A 25924-nucleotide genomic window follows, 5' to 3' on the forward strand; every position below is an offset into this window, starting at 1 on the left:
AAGAAATGCCGCATCGGAAAAAATACAGAATAAACCTCGGGGTGGGGGGGCGAGGAAGCAGAGATCTGCAACAACGGGCACGTGCGGGGTAGCAGTGGTGCACAGCGATAAGGAGGATAGATGGCTTGTTGGTTTATTTGATTGTTCATTTAAAAGTTTGACACAAAATTTATTAAAGTTTTTAAAGTTACGAAAGTTTAAAGATAAATCATGTTAAGCTAAGTACAACTGTGCTGTACATATGTTTAATAAACGTATTTATTTTGGACTTTTAAATTGACTCCTGCACTTCATTTTTTAATGCAGCACTACTAAATATTTTGGGATAATGGAACAGACTCAACATGTCAAATGCCCTCACTCCTTGTAACCTATGTTTAAATGATACAGGGCAGGTTCCAGCACTACAGTGTTCATGGATCCTGACCTGTTTTGGATTACTGATGCATGCAACGCAGGTACATGTATCAGTGACCCTGACCAAGTCTAGATCCATTCACGTAACCATATAGGTTACAAGGAATGAGGCCATTTGACATGTTGACATCTTGAATCCGTTGACATCTGATTGGGAATCAATTTGTCATGAGGCACATCCTATTTTTAAAGAGCTTATCATGCAGCAACTAGCTTCTATATTACACCTTTAACATTGAAAAATGTCTCAAGGTGCTTCACACAAGTGTACTCAGACCTTAAAGGACACCCAGCCAAGAAAGAAGCTATTCGGAGGGATGACGAAAATCAGGGTCAAAGAGATGGGTTTACGAGGGTCTTGAGGAAGGCGGAGAGTAAATTCCAGAATGTGGGGCCTAGACGGCTGAAGACACGGCTGCCAATGGTGGGTCAAGGGAGAAAAGAATGTAGAGTTCTGGTGGGAATTTTAGGGCTGGAGGAGGTTAGAGTGTTAGGGCGGCAGAGGTCATGAAGGAATTTTAAAATAGGCTGAGAATTACAAATTGGAGGCGTTTTTGGACCAGGAGCCAATGTAGGGCAGCAAGTACAGGGATGATGGGTCAGCAGGACTATATGTAGCTGAGTTTTGCCCATCTAGCAATAGTTGAGTCGGACATGAACAAGGCACACATTAGGGTTTTAGCTGATGGGCTAAGGCAAGAGTGGAGGTAGGCTTTAAAACAAGGTACTAAACATACTTAGGAGGTTGATCAGACCCAATCCTTTATATAAAAGACATTTTTAGGCTAATTAAATATCCCTTCAAATATATTATCGTTTATTCTTGTCCACTTAAGCATTCCAGTACTGTATTGGAACATTAAACATTTTAGGAGGATTAGTTAATAAATAAAATTAAATGGCCAGTCTTTATTATAAATCACTGATGCTTTCCTATGTGTCTGGAGCGTGTTGCACTGTCTTGTGTGGAGGACCTTCGGCCTGGGATAGCAGCGGGTTGCGTGTGTCGAGGACCTTCGGCCAGAAATAGCAGCGGGTAGAGTCGGCTGTGTGGAGGATTTGAAAAAGGCTGCTCTTGGTGTTTGTGGAAAGAAGACTCCTGTTAATGTGCTGATTTTGGCTGCCGTGTGAATTAAGAAGGTTTTCCTGGACTTTAGGATTATCTTTTGAAGATTTTGGGCCACTTGGAACTTCGATGGAAAAGGCAAGTGGTGAAGATTTCTGTTTAATTTGCTTGCCTACAGTTGTCTCAACGAAGGAGGAGCATTAATGGTAAGTTTTCTTTTAGTTGATTTATTTTTAGAGTTGATTGAACATACCAGGGAGGCCCTTCGGCCGGGTATTGGAGTGGGCCAGCGTGGATTTCTTTAACTGTAGGTAAGGCTTTTTTCAACGGTGTTGCTTGTGTCTGTGTGCAGATTCAAAAAGAATCGTTACTGGGGAAAGTTGGTATTATGTTCCGTAAACTGTTTTTCAACGCACACCAGTGCCAAAATGTACATTCTGGCACTGGTAGTCAGCGCCGACATTAGGGAATCTTTTCACTAACTTTCAGCACTAGAAAAATCGCTGGGCGCCGAAAAAAATGGCACCCAGTGTTGGACAAAATTGGGGCCTATATCCCTTTGCAAGCTCTTTCATCCTCCTCACAACTTACTTTCCCACCTAGCTTTGGGTCGTCAGCAAACTTGGATACATTACACTTAGTCCCCTCATCTAAATCATTGATATATATTGTAAATAGCTGAGGCCCAAGCACTGATCCTTGCGGTACCCCACTAGTTACAGCTTACCAACCCGAAAATAGCCTGTTTATTCCTACTCTCTATTTTCTGTTTGTTAATCAATCCTCAATCCATCCTAATGTATTACCCCACCCTAATTCTGTGCAATAACTGGTGTGGCACCTTATCAAATGCTTTCTGAAAATCCAAATACACTATATCCACTGATTCCCCCTATCTATCCTGATAATTACAACCTCAAAAACCTCTATTAGATTTGTCAAACACTATTTCCCTTTCATAAATCTGTGCTGACTCTGCCCAATCATATTACCATGTTCTAAGTGCCCTGTTACCATGTCCCCAATAATAGATTGTAGAAGTTTCCCTACTACTGAGATCAGGTTAAACTGGTCTTTCGTTCCCCGTTTTCTCACTCCCTCCTTTCTTGAATAGCAGGGTTATACTTGCTACCTTCCAATCCGTCAGGACCATTCTAGCATCTAGGGAATTCTGGAAAATGAAAACCACATTTGCTGCTTGTGGGAGCTTGCTGTGCACAATTAGCTGCCACGTTTCCTACATTACAGCTATGGCTACACTTCAAAAAGTACTTCATTGGGCTGTGAACACTTTGGGACATCCTGAGGTTGTGAATTTCATGAATTTTGGCACATTTGTCTTGAGGTTCTCTTTATGTTAATGGTGCTCCATAAATGGGAGTTGTTATGATTTTACTAGAAGTACCAAACAAAGGAAATCACTATGAAAGCATTCACGCTGTGGGATATACATAGCAGAATTCTTGCCCCGATATCTGTATTATTATTGACTTATGTTAGAAAACTTGCTAATGATACAAGTAACTTTGTTATTCCATCTCCGAAACCTCTTATTCTCAGTTATTATTATATAAATGTTGTTGTTGTATCTCACACAGTAGATATTCAGCTGGGCCACAGATCACGATGCCATCTGCAACCACTTTGAAAAAATAAATTCAGTAATGTGATTTGTTCAAATTGGAGCAATGAATTAATTACTATCAGGTAGGACTTTTACTAAACTTTATTTTAATGAATCAATATATTTTCTTGGAGCGAATCAGAAAAGTGTGATTCATTTTGCCAGTGACATTTAATATGACACCCTACATTCTAATGCGTCATGCATTATATGTAAGACTTTTAATTATATATAGATATAATTTACTACGGTATGGTGTGCAATCTTGCATGTTGGATTCCCAAACTAATATAAGAACATAAGAAATAGGAGCAGGAGTAGGCCATACGGCCCCTCGAGCCTGCTCCGCCATTCAATACGATCATGGCTGATCCGATCATGGACTCAGGTCCACTTACCTGCCCCGGTCTCCATAACCGCTTATTCCCTTATTGTTTAAGAAACTGTCTATTTCTGTCTTACATTTATTCACTGTCCCAGTTTCCACAGCTCTCTGAGGCAGTGAATTCCACAAATCCACAACCCTCAGAGAAGAAATTTCTTCTCATCTCAATTTTAAATGGGCGGCCCTTTATTCGAAGATTATGCCCTCTAGTTCGAGTCTCCCCTATCAGTGGAAACATCCTCTCTGCATCCACCTCGTCAAATCCCCTCATAATCTTATACGTTTCGATAAGATCACCTCTCATTCTTCTGAATTCCAATGAGTAGAGGCCCAACTTGCTCAACCTTTCCTCATAAGTCAACCCCCTCATCTCCGGAATCAACCTTGTGAACTTTCTCTGAACTGCCTCCAAAGCAAGTATATCCTTTCGTAAATATGGAAACCAAAACTGAACACAGTATTCTACGTGTGACCTCACCAATACCCTGTATAACTGTAGCAAGACTTCCCTGCTTTTATACTCCATCCCCTTTGCAATAAAGGCCAAGATTCCATTGGCCTTCCTGATCGCTTGCTGCACCTGCATACTAACCTTTTGTATTTCATGCACAAGTACCCCCAGGTTCCACTGTACTTTGCAATCTTTCTCCATTTAAATAATAACTTGCTCTTTGATTTTTTTTCTGCCAAAGTGCATGACCTCACACTTTCCAAAATTATACTTCATCTGCCAAATTTTTGCCCACTCAGTTAGCCTGTCTATGTCCTTTTGCAGATTTTTTGTGTCCTCCTCACATTGCTTTTCCTCCCATCTTTGTACTGTCAGCAAACTTGGCTATGTTACACTCGGTCCTTTCCTCCAAGTCATTAATATAGATTGTAAATAGTTGGGGTCCCAGCACTGATCCCTGCGGCATCCCACTTGTTACTGATTGCCAACCCGAGAATGAACCATTTATCCCGACTCTCTGTTTTCTGTTCGTTAGCCAATCTTCTATCCATGCTAATATATTACTCCCAACCCCGTGAACTTTTATCTTGTGCAGTAACCTTTTATGTGGCACCTTGTCAAATGCCTTTACTTGGATTCTTATGGACATATGAATCCTGTAAGTTTGGTTTTAGTTTCAATAAACCTTTGGACAATTTAAGAACAGTACGAAATACTACAAGGATGTGATAGTAGAGGATTTTTGTTTAAAAACGGTCACAATATAAACAGAAAATCTCATTGCTCATGCTCCATGGTTAACAGTGCTGGTACACACTAAAGTACAATGTGAAACTGTGCAAACATGAACACTGCTGAAAAAAGACGCTTTACCATACTCAGCTCTAACCTGTTAATCAATTACTTACTTTTGCAGACGGTGTGAATTTCGGAATCTTAACCTCGGACAGTAGTCGGGAAATAAATTCCTTGGACTGGTCCTGCAATACGTTAAACAGAGAGGCATAATATTATCTCCCAAATTACAGCTCATTGTCTCTGGTGTTCCAAAAGCTAATTTACTGGGGACGTGTTCTTTTTCACTATATAAAAATCCTTATTTTACTACTACAGAAAATGGTAGGTCAGATTATAGTTTAGGAGCAGGTGACAAATACTAAGAACAAACAGTACACTGGCTAATTTCCTGTTGCCAGCATTATCTTGAGCTTTGGATGACAATTCTGTGCATCAGTCTGTACCAAGAATAGTAAATATCTATCCAAATTATTCAAAGGTACATCATGGCTAATAAAACATGCAGCAGCACGATTAGAGATTCTGTTCTCGAAATGTGAGCTTTATCTGGATTGTGTCCTGAATTATTTTACATTAAGATGAAGTAATGATGGTTAAGCATCAATCACAGGGATGTATAGTTTGAGGTGAGATAGGAGTATATCTCACAAGAAGTGTCTTGGTTAACAGAGTGATATTTATTCCACAGTTCCCCTTCCCTCCCACGTCCTTTTCTACACCAGTTTTCTCTTTTTAGGCGGTCCCTTGAATAGAGGATAACTTGCTTCCACACCAAAAAGGGATGTGTTCAATGAGTTCATAAGTGTTTCAATAAGGACCTAATATTCAAGGTCCCGAACTGCATCTTGAAGGGTGGAAGATGCCTGTGCGTGGATTTTTTTAACGTGTGGTGGCCGTTGCACACCAGCCACCGCACGGGCTTGACAGAGCTTGGTCTTGGTCCAGTGGCAAGGGTTAACCAAGACGACTGGAGAACAGCTCTGCTGCACAGACCTAATGCGCACACATATCGCAGTGTGGGATTGCCTGTGCTGCCCCTAGGCCCATGCCTCTTCTAGGTCCCGATCACATCACTCTGCAATCTCTTGCCGCTCCTGCACCCCGACTTCATCACTCATGCTGTACCTGCCTACGCTCCAATCACCGAACTGGATTATGGTGACGTCCAATCCAGTCACCCTCTTCGCTGCTGTCGCCATCCTATACCAGCTCACTAACCTCACCAAAGCAGACATTATTCGTGTGTGAGTCTTGTCAGAGTGCTGACACACTGCTCAACTAAGGGCAGGGGGGGGGGGGGGGGGGGGGGGGGAAGAAGGGTGCGGGGAAGGATGGCACTGTCATCGAACCTCCAAATCCTACTCCTCACTCAATGTCCATGCTTGAGCACTTTCAGCAGAGATTGCTGGATAATGATTAGTTGTGGGAACCCTGGCCAATTATCTGCTCCATGACCTAGGGTTGCCAAGTGTAATAGTAGTGCCTCTTACTGCTGTCCTCCCTGAGATCAGCTAACTCAGCGCAGGCTGGAGATTAAAGCTGAGACTTTCATGGACTGTATGGCTCAGCTTCTCACTGGATAAATTCATTGAGTCTCAGCCCATCTGTTGCTGGAACCCTCATCCATGCTTTTGTTACCTCCAAACTTGACTATTCCAAAGCACTCCTGGCCAGCCTCCCATCTTCCACCCTCCGTTAACTTGATCTCATCCAAAACTCTGGTGCCTGTGTCCTAACTCGCACTGTCCTGATCACTCATCACCCCTGTGCTTGCTGATCTACATTAGCTCCCAGTCCATCAACTCCTCACGTTTAAAATTCTCATCCTTATGTTCAAATCCCACCCTGGCCTCGTCTCCCTGTAACCTGCTCCAGCTCTACAACCCTCCAAGAATTCTGCATTCCTCCAAATCTAGCCTCTTATGCATCCCTGACTTCCTTCACCCCTACAATGGTGCCTGTGCCTTAAGCTGTCTAGGCCGTAAACTTTGGAATTTCCTCCCTAAACCGCTCCGTCTCTTTCTCCTCCTTAAATCCTACCACTCACCTGTTCTAATGTCTCATGGCTCGATATCAATGTTTCTGTCTGATTACGCTTCTGTGAAGTGCCTTGAGATGTTAAAAGTGCTATATAATGGCAAGTTGTTGTTGAAGACCTTTTCATCTAATAACCAAGACCTACCTGTTCCATATAAGGAATCTTGTAAATTGTTGCAAAAAGTCTTGCGGCACTTAATATAAAACTGTAGTGCCTAAAATAATAAGAAATATTAAAAGTTTGTAATTCTGATATGGATTATGTACCTTAAAACAAAACAGGATACAATACCATGTGATATCACCACTAAGGATGAGAGCTTAATCTGAGAAACATTGAAAACCAAGTAATTTGAATAATATATTCTGGTAAAAACTGCGCTTAACTACTGAATTAGATATTTACCCACTGAAGTGTGTTTACGAAACTTATAATACTTCATTTATTTAATTGAAATGTGAATGACAATTAAAAGGTAATTACGTATTTGATTTGAATACTCTCCTAATTGTTTATTTGGATGCAAATGACATAACAAGTTATAGTAAAAGAGGTTTAAGTAAGAGATTACAATTCTTCGAATATGCAAAAACAAATTCAAATGTGATCTTATATCTTGGTGATTATTTGTGCTTGAAAGTATTATTTGTGGGTGTTAAACTGGTCTGAAAACTGCTGCGTTAATAGGACACATCAACTTCATCCACCGTCTGTAAAGATGAAAGAATGCATGCGGCAGCACTTGCTATATTACAGCAGTTGGTATGCAAAGGAAGGGTTCTGTTTTAACCCCAAGGTCACACTATTGTTCAACAAGATATTGGACAGTAAAAAGTGTATTCCAGATCATAGGGGTTGCAAGGTCTGCTTACGCTAAACTCAAGATTATATCTAAGACCAAACCTGCAAATTGTGACAGAAGCCCATAAGGGAAAGTGAAATATAAATTCTGAAAGTTACTTACAATTCATCATTTATATCAAACTGCATTGGACAGGGTGGCCTCTTTGGTGACTGCCAAAATAAGCCTGTAATCAAAGAGAGTTTCAATAATTGCTGCACTTTAAAACAAAGCTTGTAAATACACCAAGCAACAATTTGATCAGTGTATCCTAGAAGGACAAAGGCAACAGGTGCAAGGGAACACCACCGCCTCCATGTTCCCCTCCAGGTCACACACCATCCTGACTTGGACATATATCGCCATTCCTTCGTCAGTGCTGGGTAAAAATCCTGGAACTCCTACCAGTACTATGGGAATACCTTCACCACATGGAATGCAGTGATTCAGGAAGGCCCACCACCACCTTCTCAAGGGAAATTCAGGATGGGCAATAAATTCAGGCCTTTTCAGCAACGTCCATATTCCAAGAATTAATTTTTTTTTTTAAAGTGTGGACAGAGAGTTCCTTACAAGAAACATTAATTTTATTTGTCCATTGTAGGATTGAAGGTTTTTCTTTTTTGTATTCTTTTAGTACCAATTCCAGCTCAGCAATGGTCCACTGCCCAGTGTGAAAGTGAGCTATTTAAAATAGGAAGGTACCAGACACAGTCTGTACTGAGTTGGCTGATCTCAGCCAGGTAGCATTAATGGGCCAGATTTTGCTGTCAAAGTAACAGTGAGGCAAATGGCACTCGCTATATGTTTAATAGGCGTGCCTGTGGCATCTAGTAACAAATCACCAACACTGCATAAACTTTCATTGGCATCATACTGGCAGACTCACTGGGGTAGATAACATGGGTCCTGCACCTATCTGGTAACTCACCCAAATGGGAGCCAGGAATGTGGATAGCTTTGATCATCTTCAAGGTGCTTAATATGCATGTGAATGGTGCACAACACATATGATTTGACATAGCAATGCGACTGTAAAAATGTTCACCTGTAACTTTAAGCTGATTTTGAAGGATTGGTGATTGAAAAAGCAAATTCTATTTTTTTATCCCAAAGCAGAGACATCTGCTAATATCAGGATGCCAGCAATGAGCACCTTTAAAACATAGGGCAACAAATGCACAATGATGAATGGTATCTGCTTGTTGCACAATTTTCCTCTCTGCTCTCCTGAAGGTGGTGATTCTTGTTGAGGGAGAACCCACGGGTCTGTGCCGATCTGGCAACTCATCAAAGTGTGAGCCCAGTGAGTGTTGGCAAGCTGGTCAATCGTTGGGTGGCATGGCTGTATCGCTATCCTCACCCATTGCCCACTCCTTTTCTGCAGAGTTCATTGGGCAGCATTCAGGAGTGGGAATCCTAGCTGAGCTTTTTCCCTCCGTGGCATAACTGTAGCACCTCTTGTGATCAAATAACTCAGAACAAAGCAGCAAATGAACACGAGACCTCCCTGGTTTGTGAAGACTCAATACCACAAAAGAGCAGTGCAGTTATCCATTCAACCAGTGGCAAAGCGGCTTGCCTTATGAAATATGATTGTGATTACATGTGGTAAAATCAAATGACAACCTTCACCAGAACAATACTTACTTCCATCCTTAAGTTTAGTATCCAGTGGGAATGAGTGCAGAAGTTGAACAGCCTGGAGGAAGACAAAGAATGGGTCACTACTGCTGCTCTGTAGTTTGATGCCTACATTGTTATATTTTTCTTCTGTGCATTCCCAATTAATCTGTCAGTTAGCCATTTTCCTTCAAAAAACATGAGCGGGGGGGGGGGGGGGCGTGGGGGCACAGAGAGATAGAGAGCCTGGGGGGTGGGGAGCACAGAGAGACAGAAAGCCTTGGGGGGGGGGGGGGGTGCACAGAGAGCCCTGACAATACACTGACTATAACAAAGATTTGAACTGGGCAAATTAATTTTTGATGCATTTGTTACAATAGAAGACAAATCAAAAAAAGTTCTTAAAATGTTCATAAAGTATGTGTTTACATTACTGATGTACTGACTAAAATATTATTATATATCCTACCTTGTGATGGAAATATTTTTCAAATTTTACTCGTGCCAGTGACACACACTGTCGCCAGTCTGTAGGCCATCTATTAAGTAATTTAATTGCTTGAAATGATCCTTCTAAACTCTCTCCAGTTTGCATTCGCTACAAAACATAATGGCAAGAATGAACAATGGTGCCTGCTCCTGGATTATATGCCAATTTATATCAAATAAACATTGCTAGCGAAAAAATCCCAAGAACATTGAACTGCAGCATGTATTATATAATCTATTTCTCCACTTCAATTACTAAACTTAATCAATTGTTCATTGACATTGCAAAATCAATAAGAATTCAGAAGTTTTGGTGCACATTATGGCTCAATGTTGTGGTTGTGAAATGGTGCAAACTGTAGTATAACTGGGGACTGAATTCACCGAGCTGATAGGCGAGGAGTATGAGATAATCTCAAGGAGATGATCTTGATGCTTTGGCTCCGCACTTGGTACGAGGTGAACTTTAAAAAATATATTTTAGTGCTTTAGTTTTAGCAAATGGCTGACTGTCTTATCAGCTCTTTGTTAATAGTTTAAAACAAAACCTGCCATTTGGACCCGGTGAGTGGGGCTCTGTGCATGCGTTATTAGTGTTAATTTTCATTTACAATATCACCATTATCATTATTTAAGGGGCCCACATTGCTCTTGACCATCCTCTTTATCCTAATATAATTTGAAGAAATGTTTGTGTTTATTTTGATATCTCTTGCAAATGTCTTTTCATACTCCTTTTTGTAGTTCTTACTATCCGGTTTATCAACCTTTGTTGTTCTTTGTATCTCTCCCATTCATCAGGATCTGTGCTATTTTTTGCATGTTTGTATGCTTTTTCCTTTTATTTATTTTGTTGTAGTGCTCTTATTCCTTAAGGGTATAAACTAGATCTGTATCACGTTAGTCTTCTTTCTACACCTTCCACTGATTTCTACACCTCCCTCTTCTGTTATTTTACCCATCAACATATTTGCCCAGTTTACTGTGGACAATCTCTCTCATCCCGTTGAAGTCACACACCCTAACCGGTCCTTCTGCTCCAATGTTGCTTTTCTCACACAACTTTTAGTTTTTCCTTTACCTGTAGTGCCTGACACAATTTCTGACTATTACTCTACTCTTGTGCTTTTTGCTCGTTTTAGAATAATTTACACTATCTTTTCAACCTGAACACGCCACACCCCCCCACCCCCCCACCCCCCCATTTACTGGTTTAAAGTCCTTGTGACCTTATTTATCCTTTCTGCTCGGACCAAAAATAAATAGGGTGGTCACAAGGATTTTAAACTAGGGAATAAATGAGCTAATAAAATTTAGATTTCAAAATAACATGCTATTGGAAAGTGCACATGTGATTGTTAGCTTTGGAAAGAATTGGGCTCAACTGCTAAGACTTCCACAGTTGAATATTCTGTTAAGGCAGGCTCTTTTAGGTTTTTGGAATCAAAGATCTACTTTGAAGAAGAAAACAAAACAAGCATAGTTGAGTGCACTGTATTACCAAGTAGTCCTGCAATGCTTAATTAACATACTGTGAAATCACAGACATTTTTCAAGTGTCTGGTTCTCTAGTTTGCATTTCAGTGTATTTATTCTCACCTGTAGAACATTCTCTGTTGATTTATAGCTATCCCAGAACTTGTTGTACATCGAGGGTTTGTATGAAAAGGAGCTTTCAAACTGGAATGAGAAATGGAATAAGATTTTCTATCAAACAAATAAGAGGACAGTATTTAAATTGACATGCTGCCTGAAAAGAAGTTAAGCTAAAAATATTGCATCTGTTGCATACCTTATCTCGGGACCACTGTATTGTGTGCTCAATTAACGCTGGAAAGGATTTTAATGTGCAAAACGGGATTTCTTCTTCAGGAGGATCTCGCTGTACAAAACCAACATCGAATTAGCAAAGTGTTAAAACGTATAAACATCTAATCATTGATATCACACAGGAATCATTTCCAACATATACTGCACCAATCTTTTCTTACCGAATGTACAGCTGTATATATAGTTCAGTAATGCCAATGTAACATAGAAATTAAGTCTTTGCCAGTCTTCAACTGCAGCGATCTACTTGAATTTAATTTTCTTTTTCAAATATTAATCCAATTCATTTTAATCATCAACATCATAGGCAGTCCCTCGGAGTCGAGGATGATTTGCTTCCACATTAAAAATGAGTTCCCAGGTGACTGAAGCTTCCAATGCGGGACCTGCAGTCTCTGTCACAGGTGGGGCAAGAAGTGGTTGAAGGAACAGGTGGGTGGAGTGCCTGGGTTGCCATGCACTCTTTCCGCTGTCGATGCTTTTCCTCCACGTTGAGTGATCTTGGACCAGGGATTCCCAGATGTCGGTGGGGATGTTACATTTTTTTCAAGGAGGCTTTGAGGGTGTCCTTGAAGCGTTTCCTTTGCCCACCTGGGGCTCGTTTGCCGTGTCGGAGTTCCGAGAAGAGCGCTTGTTTTGGGAGTCTCATGTCAGGCATACGAATGATGTGGCCTGTCCAGCGGAGCTGATCTAGCGTGGTCAGTGCTTCGATGCTGGGGATGTTGGCCTGAGCGAGGTCATTGACGTCGGTGCGCCTATCCTGTCAATGGAGTTACAGGATCATGCGGAGGCAGCATTGGTGGTACTTCTCCAGTGCTTTGAGGTGCCTGCTGTACATAGTCCATGTCTCTGAGGCATATAGGAGGGCAGGTATCACTACTGCTCTGTAGACCATGAGCTTGGTGCTGGGTTTGAGGTCCATGTCCTCAAACACTCTCTACCTCAGGCGACTGAAGGCTGCACTGGCACACTGAAAGCAGTGTTGGACCTCGTTATTTGATGTTTGCCCTTGTTGACAGTCGGCTCACGAGGTATGGAAAATGGTCCACGCTGTCCAAGGCCTTGTCGTGGATTTTGATAATCGGGGTTAGTGCTGTGTGGCGGGGGCAGGTTGGTAGAAGACATTTGTCTTACGGATCTTTAGTATAAGGTCCATGCTCTCGTATGCCTCGGTGAAGGTGCTGACGATGGCTTGGAGTTCGGCCTCTGAGTGTGCGCAGATACAGGCGTCGTCTGAGTACTGTAGTTCGATGACGGAGAATGGGACGACTTTGGATCTGGCCTGGAGGTGGAGAAGGTTGAACAGATTCCTGTTTGTCCTGTAATTTAGCTTCACTCCAGCAGGGAGCTTGCTGAGGGTGAGATGGAGCATTGCAGCAAGGAAGATCGAGAAGAGCGTTGGTGTGATGCTGCAGCCCTGCTTGACCCCGGTCCAAACGTGGAATGGGTTTGTGGTGGATCTGTTGGTCAGGATCACGGCTTGCATGTCATCGTGGAGCAGGCGCAGGATGGTGACAAACTTTTCAGGGCAGCCGAATCTGAGGAGGATGCTCCTTAATCCCTCACGATCGACAGTGTCAAAGGCTTTTGTGAGGTCGAAGGCGGCCATGTATAGGGGTTGGTGCTGTTCCCTGCATTTGTCTTGAATCTGCCGCGCGGTGAAGATCATGTCCATTGTACCCTTAGTGGGCGGAATCCGCATTACGACTCTGGGAGGAGCTCTTCTACCTTGGGATTCAGGACGATTCTTGCGATGACTTTCCTGATGGTCGACAGCAGGGAGATTCCTCTGTAGTTACCGCAGTCGGATTTGTCACCTTTCTTGAAGATGGTCACGCTTACAGCGTCTCTGAGATCTCCTGGCATGATATCCTCCTTCCAGATAAGAGAGAAGAGATCATGAATCCGTGCCAGTAGTGCTTCTCCGTTTTAGTGCTTCGGCGGGAATTCCATTCGTTCCTGATGATTTGCTGTTCTTCAGTTGTCGGATGGCCTTATCAATCCCGTGCCGGGCTGGGGTTGTGCTGAGATGGTGGCGGGTGGCATGCTGTGGGATGGTGTTGAGGACACTCACGGCGACGACAGAGTCTCGGTTGATGAGATCCTCGAAATGCTCCTTCCAGCGGGCACGACTGCCTCTCCGTTCTTGGCCAGTAGTGGGGTAGGGCTTGGGTGCTTGAGCCGTAGGTTGTCTTCATTGCACTTAAGAATCCTCGCACGTCGTGGTTGTCGGCATGCTGCTGGATTTCTTGAACTTTTTCCACCCATCTGTTCTTTAGGTCACGGGTTTTCTGTTGGACCTCGGCCTGCAGACGTCTGTAGAGCTGCTTTCATGCCCTCGAATTCTGTTGCTGCTTCAAGTCCAAGAATGCCTTGCCCTTGCGGCATATGTTAGCTCCTGGATCTCCTGGTCATTCTCGTCGAACTAGTCTTGGTGCTTCCTGGTCTAGTGACCGAGCGTCTCTTCGCAGGTGCTGATTATGGAAGCCGTGAGGGTTGATCAAACACTGTGAACATTCTGTGTCTCTGGGTCACTGGGAGTTGTCAGGTTAGTAGCGAGGCGGTGGCTGAATAGGGCTTTCTTAGCAGGATCTTTGAGTGCACTGTCATTGATTTTCCAACGGCGTTGTTTCTGTTGCCGTCGCTGTTATGGGGCAATGTTGATGGTGATGACAGAACAAATTAGGCAGTGGTCCGTCCAGCAGTTGTCAGCTCCTGTCATGGTGCGGGTGACGCGCACGTCTTTGCGGTCCCTTGCTCAGACGATGACGTAGTCGAGCAGATGCCAGTGCTTGAAGCGAGGGTGCTGCCATGAAGCTTTATATTTGTCCTTCTGAAGGAACAGGGTATTGGTTATGACGAGGCCTTGTTCGAAGCATTTCGTCAAGAGGAAGGTGCCACTGGAGTTGGCTTTCCCTACTCCCCCTTTCTGCCCATCACACCTCCCCAGAGGTCAGTATCCTTTCCGACTCTGCCAAGGAGGATCAGCTTGTCGCTGGTTGGGACTCGAGACAGGGATTGTTCGAGGTTGGAGTAGAATTCCTCTTTGGTCTCGTCTGTAGCTTCCAGTGTTGGGATATACATGCTGAAGAGTGTAGTGCACTGGTTCAGGGCTAGGGTGAACTGAAGAGTGATAAGGCATTCGTTTATCCCGCAGGGGGAGTCTCTGAGACGACCCACTAGTTTGTTTTTTACGGCGAAACCAACCCCATGGAGGCGGCGTTCTGCTTCTGGTTTGCCTTTCCAGAAGAAGATGTAGTCAGCACCTTGTTCTTTGAGCTGGCCTTCCCCTGCCCGCCAGGTCTCGCTTAGGGTGACGATGTCAATGTCGAAGTGCCCGAGTTCCCGGGTAACAATAGTGGTGCGGTGTTATGGTCTGTTGCTGTTACGGTTATCCATGAGGGTCCGGATGTTCCCGATCCCGAACTTCATCTTAAAGTGTGGAAGATGCCTGTGCGTGAATTATTTTAATGTGGGGTGGCCGTTGCACCCCAGCTACTACATGGGCTTGACAGAGCAAGGTCTTGGTCCAATGGCGAGGGGATCCAAGACGACTGGAGACCAGGCTCTGCTGTATGGGCCTAGTTCACACACACACGCATACTCCTACTGTCCTCCTTCCCGCAGGGTCTCAATCCCTAGGTTTCGTAGGACGCAATGGTGGTCTCACGGACTCGCTGTTGGCCTGTGCTGTGCTGCTCCTGAGCCACGACCCCGCTGCTGTCCTCCGACCTCCCGCTCTGCCTCAATTAGTCACTTGTATGTTCTAATGACACCCATATTAAAAACGATCTAACTTAAGATACATGTTAATGGAGTAACAGTCAGTTATGCAAAATGATAACTGACCAAAGCACGCCATGTTCCCGTTTCCAAAAGAATACCTAGTTATTGCTCTATATCTTAAATTAATGACAGAGCAAATGCCATTCATACATTACAACACATTTGATTCAGGTATGAATGCTGTAATGGAGTGCGTCAAAAAGTGATGAGAGTTGCTGAGCTTCAGTTTACGTAACCCATACTGAAATGCAAAACTTGCATTTATATAGCGCCTTTCACGACTTCATGACGTCCCAAAGCGCTTTGCAACCAATGAACTACTTTTGAAGTGTAGTCACTGTTGTAATGTAGTCACACTGCTGATACCACTCACTGACCATCAGTTCTGTTGTTCTTACCAATTTTCTTTCATCTGCTCTTGCCCTAAACAAATCAGATTCCGCGCTAGGGGATGAATCTGAGCACCGAGTGTCCTGTAATGCCTAGCTATGGTACGATTCCATGACTTCTAAGTTTCCTGCAGCAACTCCCTAGGGTTGGATTCCATGAGCATTGTCATCTAGTAACAAGTTACAGTCGGATTTCCATGCCTACTGGCTTTCCTCTGATACATTGCTCACAGGTCCACTTTTCAACTGTGACAGGGCCTGTCACAGGGCTTTTTGATTAGTAGGCATGGGACCCCCACCCTATCCCACCCTTATCCAATTCCAGCACTTATCACTGGATGATGATCTGAATGGGGAACCCTGGGTGAACATATGGGTGGAATATGCTATATAATAGGCTAAACTGAGTGGGCCCCAAGATGAAGAATACAGTACTCTATTTTATTGCAGTATACAGAAAGATTGCAGTATGGAGAAAGATTGTAAAGTGCCGCAGTGCAGCGGGACCTGGCTCTTTAAAAATAAATCAGGATATAAGACTTTTTCTTCAATGGATGAGAGGACTGCATATCGAAAGTCATACCATTCTGTCAGCTTTACATTTAGGGAAATTAATTTTAAATTCTGTGGTATGATTGTTACTAAACCTTCTCATTTTCCTATCTTGCACTAATATTTGCTTTCTTCAATTTTCCCCAATTTGATGGTGAGTTCGAAGCAAGCAAGTACTGTTTGAAAGTATTGCACTTACATGGCTATTGTAGCTCTCTGTCAGGTTTGGCACAATGACCTCAGTGTGTCCTTTCGTACCCATGGTTCCTGAATCTAGAAGAGGACACTGATTTGATACACATCGACTGTAAATGAAAAGACAGAGAGTCAATTTTGAACTAAATAAGCAACAGTTGATCTGTAAAAGTTAGTGTGATGTGTAGACATAAATGACAACTAATACATACGAGCTAGACAAAACTTGCACCTGGCGGAATTTACACAAAAGCAGGTAATTAACCCCACTTATACACAAACAAATCAAACCATTTTACTTAAAAGCTATGACTTAAATGATTAATAGAGTCGAATAATTGAATAGTTTGACTACTGTGATAGCCCTTCAAAAAGAAATTCAATGGTTGTGAAGTACTTTGGGATGTCCTTGCATTTTATAAAATCCAACGGAGAGAGTCTTTGCCCCAAATCAGCGTAACCTGCACAAACGATCACGGAAATTTAGGCGTAACTTATGTTCAGTGCAAATCAAATTTCCGCAGTCTTTTTTGCTAGTTTAAAACACATGAGCTAAAAGCCAGCCCCGCCCACAAAACTGGCCATGCCCCCAGGGTGAATGATACTTAAAGGGTTGACGGTGGATAGGCAATGGCAGACATTTAAAGATCACATGGATAAACTTCAACAATTGTACATCCCTGTCTGGAGTAAAAATAAAACGGGGAAGGTGGCTCAACCGTGGCTAACAAGGGAAATTAGGGATAGTGTTAAATTCAAGTAAGAGGCATATAAATTGGCCAGAAAAAGCAGCAAACCTGAGGACTGGGAGAAATTTAAAATTCAGCAGAGGAGGGCAAAGGGTCTAATTAAGAGGGGGAAAATAGAATATGAGACTAAGCTTGCAGGGAACATAAAAACTGACTGCAAAAGCTTTTACAGATACGTGAAGAGAAAAAGATTAGTCAGATTCAGATGAATTTATAATGGGGAACAAAGAAATGGCAGACCAACTGAACAAATACTTTGGTTCTGTCTTCACTAAGGAAGACACAAATAATCTTCCGGAAATACTAGGGGACCGAGGGTCTAGCGAGGAAGAACTGAAGGAAATCCTTATTAGTCAGCAAATTGTGTTAGGGAAATTGATGGGATTGAAGGCCGATAAATCCCCAGGGCCTGATAGTCTGCATCCCAGAGTATTTAAGGAAGTCTATAGAATGTTGGTGGTCATTTTCCAACATTCTATAGACTCTGGATCAGTCAGTTCCTTTGGACTGGAAGGTAGCATCAGAGGAGGAGTGGTGAGTCGAGGGGAGGCCCATAAAAGGCCTAGCAGTCGGAGGAGTGGCAGTGTCAGAGGAGGAGCGGTGAGTCGAGGGGAGGCCCATAAATGGCCCAGCAGTCGGAGGAGTGGCAGTGTCAGAGGAGGAGCGGTGAGTCGAGGGGAGGCCCATAAATGGCCCAGCAGTCGGAGGAGTGGCAGTGTCAGAGGAGGAGCGGTGAGTCGAGGGGAGGCCCATAAATGGCCCAGCAGTCGGAGGAGTGGCAGTGTCAGAGGAGGAGCGGTGAGTCGAGGGGAGGCCCATAAATGGCCCAGCAGTCGGAGGAGTGGCAGTGTCAGAGGAGGAGCGGTGAGTCGAGGGGAGGCCCATAAATGGCCCAGCAGTCGGAGGAGCGGCAGTGTCAGAGGAGGAGCGGTGAGTCGAGGGGAGGCCCATAAATGGCCCAGCAGTCGGAGGAGTGGCAGTGTCGGACGAGGAGCGGTGAGTCGAGGGGAGGCCCATAAAAGGCCCAGCAGTCGGAGGAGTGGCAGTGTCGGATGAGGAGCGGTGAGTCGAGGGGAGGCCCATAAAAGGCCCAGCAGTCGGAGGAGTGGCAGTGTCGGACGAGGAGCCAGCTACTGCAGCTTCAGCAGGGAGAGAAGGCAAAAAAGTAAAAAGAAATTGAAGTGTGACGTCACAGCCAAGGGGGTAAGTGATTAGCTGGTGGTTGGTGAGTAGTTTTTCTTTTTCTTTTCCTTATCAATAGGTAACCTTTGGCATTGTTGCCAAATTAAGTTAATTTAAGGGTTAAGTCATGGCAGGAGAGCCCAGACCCGTGTCATGCTCCTGCTGTGCTATGTGGGAAATCAGGGACACTTCTAGTGTCCCTAACTACTATGTGTGCAGGAAGTGTGCCCAGTTGCAGCTCCTGACAGACCGCATTGCGGCACTGGAGCTGCGCATGGACTCACTCTGGAGCACCCGCGATGCTGAGGATGTCTTGAATAGCACGTTTAGTAAGTTGGTCACACCGCTGCTAAAGGTTACACAGGCAGATAGGCAATGGGTGACCATCAAGAGCAGCAGTGGAAGGATGGTAGTGCAGGGATCCCCTGCGGTCATCTCCCTCCAAAAAAAGATATACCGTTTTTGATACTGTTGGAGATGGCTCATCAGGAGAAGGCAGCAGCAGCCAAGTTCATGGCAACTTGGGTGGCTCTGCTGCACAGGAGGGCAGGAAAAACAGTGGGAGAGCTATAGTGGTAGAGATTCTATTGTAAGGGGAATAGATAGGCATTTCTGCGGTTGCAACCGGACTCTAGGATGGTATGTTGCCTCCCTGGTGCAAGGGTCAAGGATATCTCGGAGCGGCTGAAGGGCATTCTGGAGGGGGAGGGTGAACAGCCAGTTGTTGTGGTGCATATAGGTACCAACGACATAGGTAAAAAACGGGATGAGGTCCTACAAACTGAATTTAGGGAGCTACAAGTTAAATTAAAAAGTAGGACCTCAAAGGTAGTGCTCTCAGGATTGCTACCAGTGCCACGTGCTAGTCAGAATAGAAATAGCAGGATAGTTAAGATGAATACGTGGCTTGAGGAATGGTGCAAGAGGGAGGGATTCAAATTCCTGGGACATTGGAACCGGTTCTGGGGGAGGTGGGACCAGTACAAAAGGGACGGTCTGCACCTGGGCAGGACCGGACTTGATGCCCTAGGGGGAGTGTTTGCTAATGCTGTTGGGGAGGGGTTAAACTAATGTGGCAGGGTGGATGGGAATCTATGCACGGAGACAGAGGGACGTAAAATGGGGGCAGAAGCAAAAGATAGAAAGGAGAAAAGTAAAAGTGGAGGGCAGAGAAATCCAAGGCAAAAATCAAAAAGGCCACATTACAGCATAATTCTAAAGGGACAAAGAGATTTGAAAAGAGTGTTAAAAAGACAAGCCTGAAGGCTCTGTGTCTCAATGCAAGGAGTATTCGTAATAAGGTAGATGAATTAACTGCGCAGGCAACTATTAACAAACTTGATACAATTGGGATTACGGAGACATGGCTCCAGGATGACCAAGGCTGGGAACTCAACATCCAGGGGTATTCAACATTTAGGAAGGATAGACAGAAAGGAAAAGGAGGTGGGGTAGCATTGCTGGTTAAAGAGGAAATTAATGCAATAGTAAGAAAGGATATTAGCTTGGATGCTGTGGAATCTGTATGGGTAGAGCTGCGGAATACCAAAGGGCAGAAAACGTTAGTGGGAGTTGTGTACAGACCACCAAACAGTAGTAGTGAGGTTGGGGACAGCATCAAACAAGAAATTAGGGATGCGTGCAATAAAGGTACAGCAGTTATCATGGGCGACTTTAATCTACATATTGATTGGGCTAACCAAACTGGTAGCAATACGGCGGAGGAGGATTTCCTGGAGTGTATTCGGGATGGTTTTCTAGACCAATATGTCGTGGAACCAACTGGAGAGCTGGCCATCCTAGAGTGGGTGTTGTGTAATGAGAGAGGACTAATTAGCAATCTTGTTGTGCGAGGCCCCTTGGGGAAGAGTGACCATAATATGGTAGAATTCTTTATTAAGATGTAGAGTGACACAGTTACTTCAGGGTCCTGAACTTAAGGAAAGGTAACTTCGATGGTATGAGACGTGAATTGGCTAGAATAGACTGGCAAATGATACTTAAAAGGGTTGACGGTGGATAGGCAATGGCAGACAGTTACAGTTCACATGGATGAACTTCAACAATTGTACATCCCTATCTGGAGTAAAAATAAAACAGGAAAGGTGGCTCAACCGTGGCTAACAAGGGAAATTAGGGATAGTGGTAAATGCAAGGAAGAGGCATATAAATTGGTTAGAAAAAGCAGCAAACCTGAGGACTGGGAGAAATTTAGAATTCAGCAGAGGAGGACAAAGGGTTTAATTAGGAGGGGGAAAATAGAGTATGAGAGAAAGCTTGCAGGGAACATAAAAACTGACTGCAAAAGCTTCTAAAGATATGTGAAAAGAAAAAGGTTAGTGAAGACAAACGTAGGTTCCTTGCAGTCAGAATCAGGCGAATTTATAATGGGGAACAAAGAAATAGCAGACCAATTGAACGAATACTTTGGTTCTGTCATCACGAAGGAAGACACAAATAACCTTCCGGAAATACTAGGGGTCCGAGGTTCTAGCGAGGAGGAACTGAAGGGAATCCTTATTAGGCAGAAAATTGTGTTAGCGAAATTGATGGGATTGAAGGCCGATAAATCCCCAGGGCCTGATAAGTACTCTGGGATGCAGCCTAAGGAAGTGGCCCTAGAAATAGTGGATGCATTGGTGATCATTTTCCAACATTCTATTGACTCTGGATCAGTTTCCTATGGACTGGAGGGTAGCTAATGTAACACCACTTTTTAAAAAAGGGAGAGAGAAAACAGGGAATTTTAGCCTGACATCGGTAGTGGGGAAAATGTTGGAATCAATTATTAAAAATGAAATAGCAGAGCATTTCGAAAGCAGTGACAGGATCAGTCCAAGTCAGCATGGATTTATGCAAGGGAAATCATGCTTGACAAATCTTCCAGAATTTTTTGAGAATGTAACTAGCAGAGTGGACAAGGGAGAACCAGTGGATGTGGTGCATTTGGACTTTCAAAAGGCTTTTGACAAGGTCCAACACAAGAGATTAATGTGCAAAATTAAATCACATGGTATTGGGGGTAATGTATTGACATGGATAGAGAACTGGTTGGCAGACAGGAAGCAGAGACGGAATAAATTGCTCCTTTTCAGAATGGCAGTCAGTGACTAGTGGGGTGCCGCAGAGTTCAGTGTTGGGACCCCAGCTATTTACAATATACATTAATGACTTAGATGAAGGAATTGAATGTAATATCTCCAAGTTTGCAGATGACACTAAGCTGGGTGGCGGTGTGAGCTGTGAGGAGGATGCTACGAGGCTGCAGGGTGACTTGGACAGGTTAGGTGAGTGGGCAAATGCATGGCAGATGCAGTATAATGTGGATAAATGTGAGGTTATCCACTTTGGTGGCAAAAACAGGAAGGCACAATATTATCTGAATGGTGACAGATTAGGAAAAGGGGAGGTGCAACGAGACCTGGGTGTCATTGAAAGTTGGCAAGCAGGTACAGCAGGCGGTGAAGGTGGCAAATGTCATGTTGGCCTTCATAGCTAATGGATTTGAGTATAGGAGCAGGGAGGTCTTACTGCAGTTGTACAGGGTCTTGGTGAGGCCACACCTGGAATATTGTGTTCAATTTTGGTCTCCTAATCTGAGGAAGGACGTTCTTGCTATTGAGGGAGTGAGGCGAAGGTTCACCACACCAGACTGATTCCTGGGATGGCAGGACTGACATATGTGGAGAGACTGGAGAGACTGGGCTTGTATTCACTGGAGTTTAGATGAATGAGACGGGATCTCATAGAAACATATAAAATTCTGACAGGATTGGACAGGTTAAAGGCAGAAAGAATGTTCCCGATGCTGGGGAAGTCCAGAACCAGGGGTCACAGTCTAAGGATAAGGGGTAAGCCATTTAGGACCGAGATGAGGAGAAACTTCTTCACTCGGAGAGTTGTTTAACCTGTGGAATTCTCCACCGCAGAAAGTTGTTGAGACCAGTTCGTTAGATACATTCAAAAGGGAGTTAGATATCGCCCTTATGACTAAAGGGATCAAGGGGTATGGAGAGAAAGCAGGAAAGGATACTGAGGTTGAGTGATTAGCCATGATCTTATTGAATGGTGATGCAGGCTCGAAGGGCCGAATGGCCTACTCCTGCACCAAATTTCTATGTTTCTAATGTAACCCCACTTTTTAAAAAAAAGAGGGAGAGAAAACAGGGAATTATAGACTGGTTAGCCGACATTGGTGGTGGGGAAAATGTTGGAATCAATTATTAAAGATGCAATAGCAGCGCATTTGGAACGCAGTGACAGGATCGGTCCAAGTCAGCATGGATTTATGAAAGAGAAATCATGCTTGACAAAGAGAGGGGGTGGGGGGGGGGGGGGATGGGGCGGTGGGAGGGGAAGAGAGAAGGGGGGGAAGAGGAAGGGGGGGAAGAGGGAGGGGGGGGAAGAGGGAAGGAGGGGAGAGTAATGGGGAGGGGAGAGTAATGGGGAGGGGAGAGTAATGGGGAGGGGAGAGTAATGGGGAGGGGAGAGTAATGGGGAGGGGAGAGTAATGGGGAGGGGAGAGTAATGGGGAGGGGAGAGTAATGGGGAGGGGAGAGTAATGGGGAGGGGAGAGTAATGGGGAGGGGAGAGTAATGGGGAGGGGAGAGTAATGGGGAGGGGAGAGTAATGGGGAGGGGAGAGTAATGGGGAGGGGAGAGTAATGGGGAGGGGAGAGTAATGGGGAGGGGAGAGTAATGGGGAGGGGAGAAAGGGAGAGCAGGGGGGGAAGGGAGAGCAGGGGGGGGAGGGAGAGCAGGGGGGGGAAGGGAGAGCAGGGGGGGGAAGGGAGAGCAGGGGGGGGAAGGGAGAGCAGGGGGGGGAAGGGAGAGCAGGGGGGGGAAGGGAGAGCAGGGGGGGGAAGGGAGAGCAGGGGGGGGAAGGGAGAGCAGGGGGGGGAAGGGAGAGCAGGGGGGGGAAGGGAGAGCAGGGGGGGGAAGGGAGAGCAGGGGGGGGAAGGGAGAGCAGGGGGGGGAAGGGAGAGCAGGGGGGGGAAGGGAGAGCAGGGGGGGGAAGGGAGAGCAGGGGGGGGAAGGGAGAGCAGGGGGGGGAAGGGAGAGCAGGGGGGGGAAGGGAGAGCAGGGGGGGGAAGGGAGAGCAGGGGGGGGAAGGGAGAGCAGGGGGGGAAGGGAGAGCAGGGGGGGGAAGGGAGAGCAGGGGGGGGAAGGGAGAGCAGGGGGGGGAAGGGAGAGCAGGGGGGGAAGGGAGAGCAGGGGGGGGAAGGGAGAGCAGGGGGGGGAAGGGAGAGCAGGGGGGGGAAGGGAGAGCAGGGGGGGGAAGGGAGAGCAGGGGGGGGAAGGGAGAGCAGGGGGGGGAAGGGAGAGCAGGGGGGGGAAGGGAGAGCAGGGGGGGGAAGGGAGAGCAGGGGGGGGAAGGGAGAGCAGGGGGGGGAAGGGAGAGCAGGGGGGGGGAAGGGAGAGCAGGGGGGGGGAAGGGAGAGCAGGGGGGGGAAGGGAGAGCAGGGGGGGGAAGGGAGAGCGGGGGGGGAAGGGAGAGCAGGGGGGGGAAGGGAGAGCAGGGGGGGGAAGGGAGAGCAGGGGGGGGAAGGGAGAGCAGGGGGGGGAAGGGAGAGCAGGGGGGGAAGGGAGAGCAGGGGAGGGAAGGGAGAGCGGGGGGGGAAGGGAGAGCAGGGGGGGAAGGGAGAGCAGGGGGGGAAGGGAGAGCAGGGGGGAGAAGGGAGAGCAGGGGGGAGAAGGGAGAGCAGGGGGGAGAAGGGAGAGCAGGGGGGAGAAGGGAGAGCAGGGGGGAGAAGGGAGAGCAGGGGGGAGAAGGGAGAGCAGGGGGGAGAAGGGAGAGCAGGGGGGAGAAGGGAGAGCAGGGGGGAGAAGGGAGAGCAGGGGGGAGAAGGGAGAGCAGGGGGGAGAAGGGAGAGCAGGGGGGAGAAGGGAGAGCAGGGGGGAGAAGGGAGAGCAGGGGGGAAGGGAGAGCAGGGGAGGGAGGGAGAGCGGGGGGGGAAGGGAGAGCAGGGGGGGGAAGGGAGAGCAGGGGGGGAAGGGAGAGCAGGGGGGAGAAGGGAGAGCAGGGGGGAGAAGGGAGAGCAGGGGGGAGAAGGGAGAGCAGGGGGGAGAAGGGAGAGCAGGGGGGAGAAGGGAGAGCAGGGGGGAGAAGGGAGAGCAGGGGGGAGAAGGGAGAGCAGGGGGGAGAAGGGAGAGCAGGGGGGAGAAGGGAGAGCAGGGGGGAGAAGGGAGAGCAGGGGGGAGAAGGGAGAGCAGGGGGGAGAAGGGAGAGCAGGGGGGAGAAGGGAGAGCAGGGGGGAGAAGGGAGAGCAGGGGGGAGAAGGGAGAGCAGGGGGGAGAAGGGAGAGCAGGGGGGAGAAGGGAGAGCAGGGGGGAGAAGGGAGAGCAGGGGGGAGAAGGGAGAGCAGGGGGGAGAAGGGAGAGCAGGGGGGAGAAGGGAGAGCAGGGGGGAGAAGGGAGAGCAGGGGGGAGAAGGGAGAGCAGGGGGGAGAAGGGAGAGCAGGGGGGAGAAGGGAGAGCAGGGGGGAGAAGGGAGAGCAGGGGGGAGAAGGGAGAGCAGGGGGGAGAAGGGAGAGCAGGGGGGAGAAGGGAGAGCAGGGGGGAGAAGGGAGAGCAGGGGGGAGAAGGGAGAGCAGGGGGGAGAAGGGAGAGCAGGGGGGAGAAGGGAGAGCAGGGGGGAGAAGGGAGAGCAGGGGGGAGAAGGGAGAGCAGGGGGGAGAAGGGAGAGCAGGGGGGAGAAGGGAGAGCAGGGGGGAGAAGGGAGAGCAGGGGGGAGAAGGGAGAGCAGGGGGGAGAAGGGAGAGCAGGGGGGAGAAGGGAGAGCAGGGGGGAGAAGGGAGAGCAGGGGGGAGAAGGGAGAGCAGGGGGGAGAAGGGAGAGCAGGGGGGAGAAGGGAGAGCAGGGGGGAGAAGGGAGAGCAGGGGGGAGAAGGGAGAGCAGGGGGGAGAAGGGAGAGCAGGGGGGAGAAGGGAGAGCAGGGGGGAGAAGGGAGAGCAGGGGGGAGAAGGGAGAGCAGGGGGGAGAAGGGAGAGCAGGGGGGAGAAGGGAGAGCAGGGGGGAGAAGGGAGAGCAGGGGGGAGAAGGGAGAGCAGGGGGGAGAAGGGAGAGCAGGGGGGAGAAGGGAGAGCAGGGGGGAGAAGGGAGAGCAGGGGGGAGAAGGGAGAGCAGGGGGGAGAAGGGAGAGCAGGGGGGAGAAGGGAGAGCAGGGGGGAGAAGGGAGAGCAGGGGGGAGAAGGGAGAGCAGGGGGGAGAAGGGAGAGCAGGGGGGAGAAGGGAGAGCAGGGGGGAGAAGGGAGAGCAGGGGGGAGAAGGGAGAGCAGGGGGGAGAAGGGAGAGCAGGGGGGAGAAGGGAGAGCAGGGGGGAGAAGGGAGAGCAGGGGGGAGAAGGGAGAGCAGGGGGGAGAAGGGAGAGCAGGGGGGAGAAGGGAGAGCAGGGGGGAGAAGGGAGAGCAGGGGGGAGAAGGGAGAGCAGGGGGGAGAAGGGAGAGCAGGGGGGAGAAGGGAGAGCAGGGGGGAGAAGGGAGAGCAGGGGGGAGAAGGGAGAGCAGGGGGG

The 25924-nt window shown here is 47.0% G+C and overlaps 1 protein-coding gene across 4 annotated transcripts in view; it reads right to left on the bottom strand.

Annotated features, from left to right (window-relative positions):
* uba6 (ubiquitin like modifier activating enzyme 6) overlaps positions 1-25924 on the bottom strand; it is a 180739-nt gene that overhangs the window by 18908 nt on the left and 135907 nt on the right. For all 4 annotated transcript variants that reach the window (XM_070886180.1, XM_070886172.1, XM_070886154.1 and 1 more), the window contains 8 exons: positions 16489-16594; positions 11525-11614; positions 11332-11412; positions 9713-9841; positions 9271-9322; positions 7744-7807; positions 6924-6993; positions 4852-4923 (listed from right to left, as the gene is read on the bottom strand). In XM_070886180.1, the coding sequence (XP_070742281.1) occupies positions 4852-4923; positions 6924-6993; positions 7744-7807; positions 9271-9322; positions 9713-9841; positions 11332-11412; positions 11525-11614; positions 16489-16594 (664 nt within the window). The remainder of the gene's footprint in view (positions 1-4851; positions 4924-6923; positions 6994-7743; positions 7808-9270; positions 9323-9712; positions 9842-11331; positions 11413-11524; positions 11615-16488; positions 16595-25924) is intronic.

The sequence above is a fragment of the Pristiophorus japonicus genome, chromosome 1 (genome assembly GCF_044704955.1).
Source record: "Pristiophorus japonicus isolate sPriJap1 chromosome 1, sPriJap1.hap1, whole genome shotgun sequence".
NCBI classification, from domain to species: domain Eukaryota; kingdom Metazoa; phylum Chordata; class Chondrichthyes; family Pristiophoridae; genus Pristiophorus; species Pristiophorus japonicus.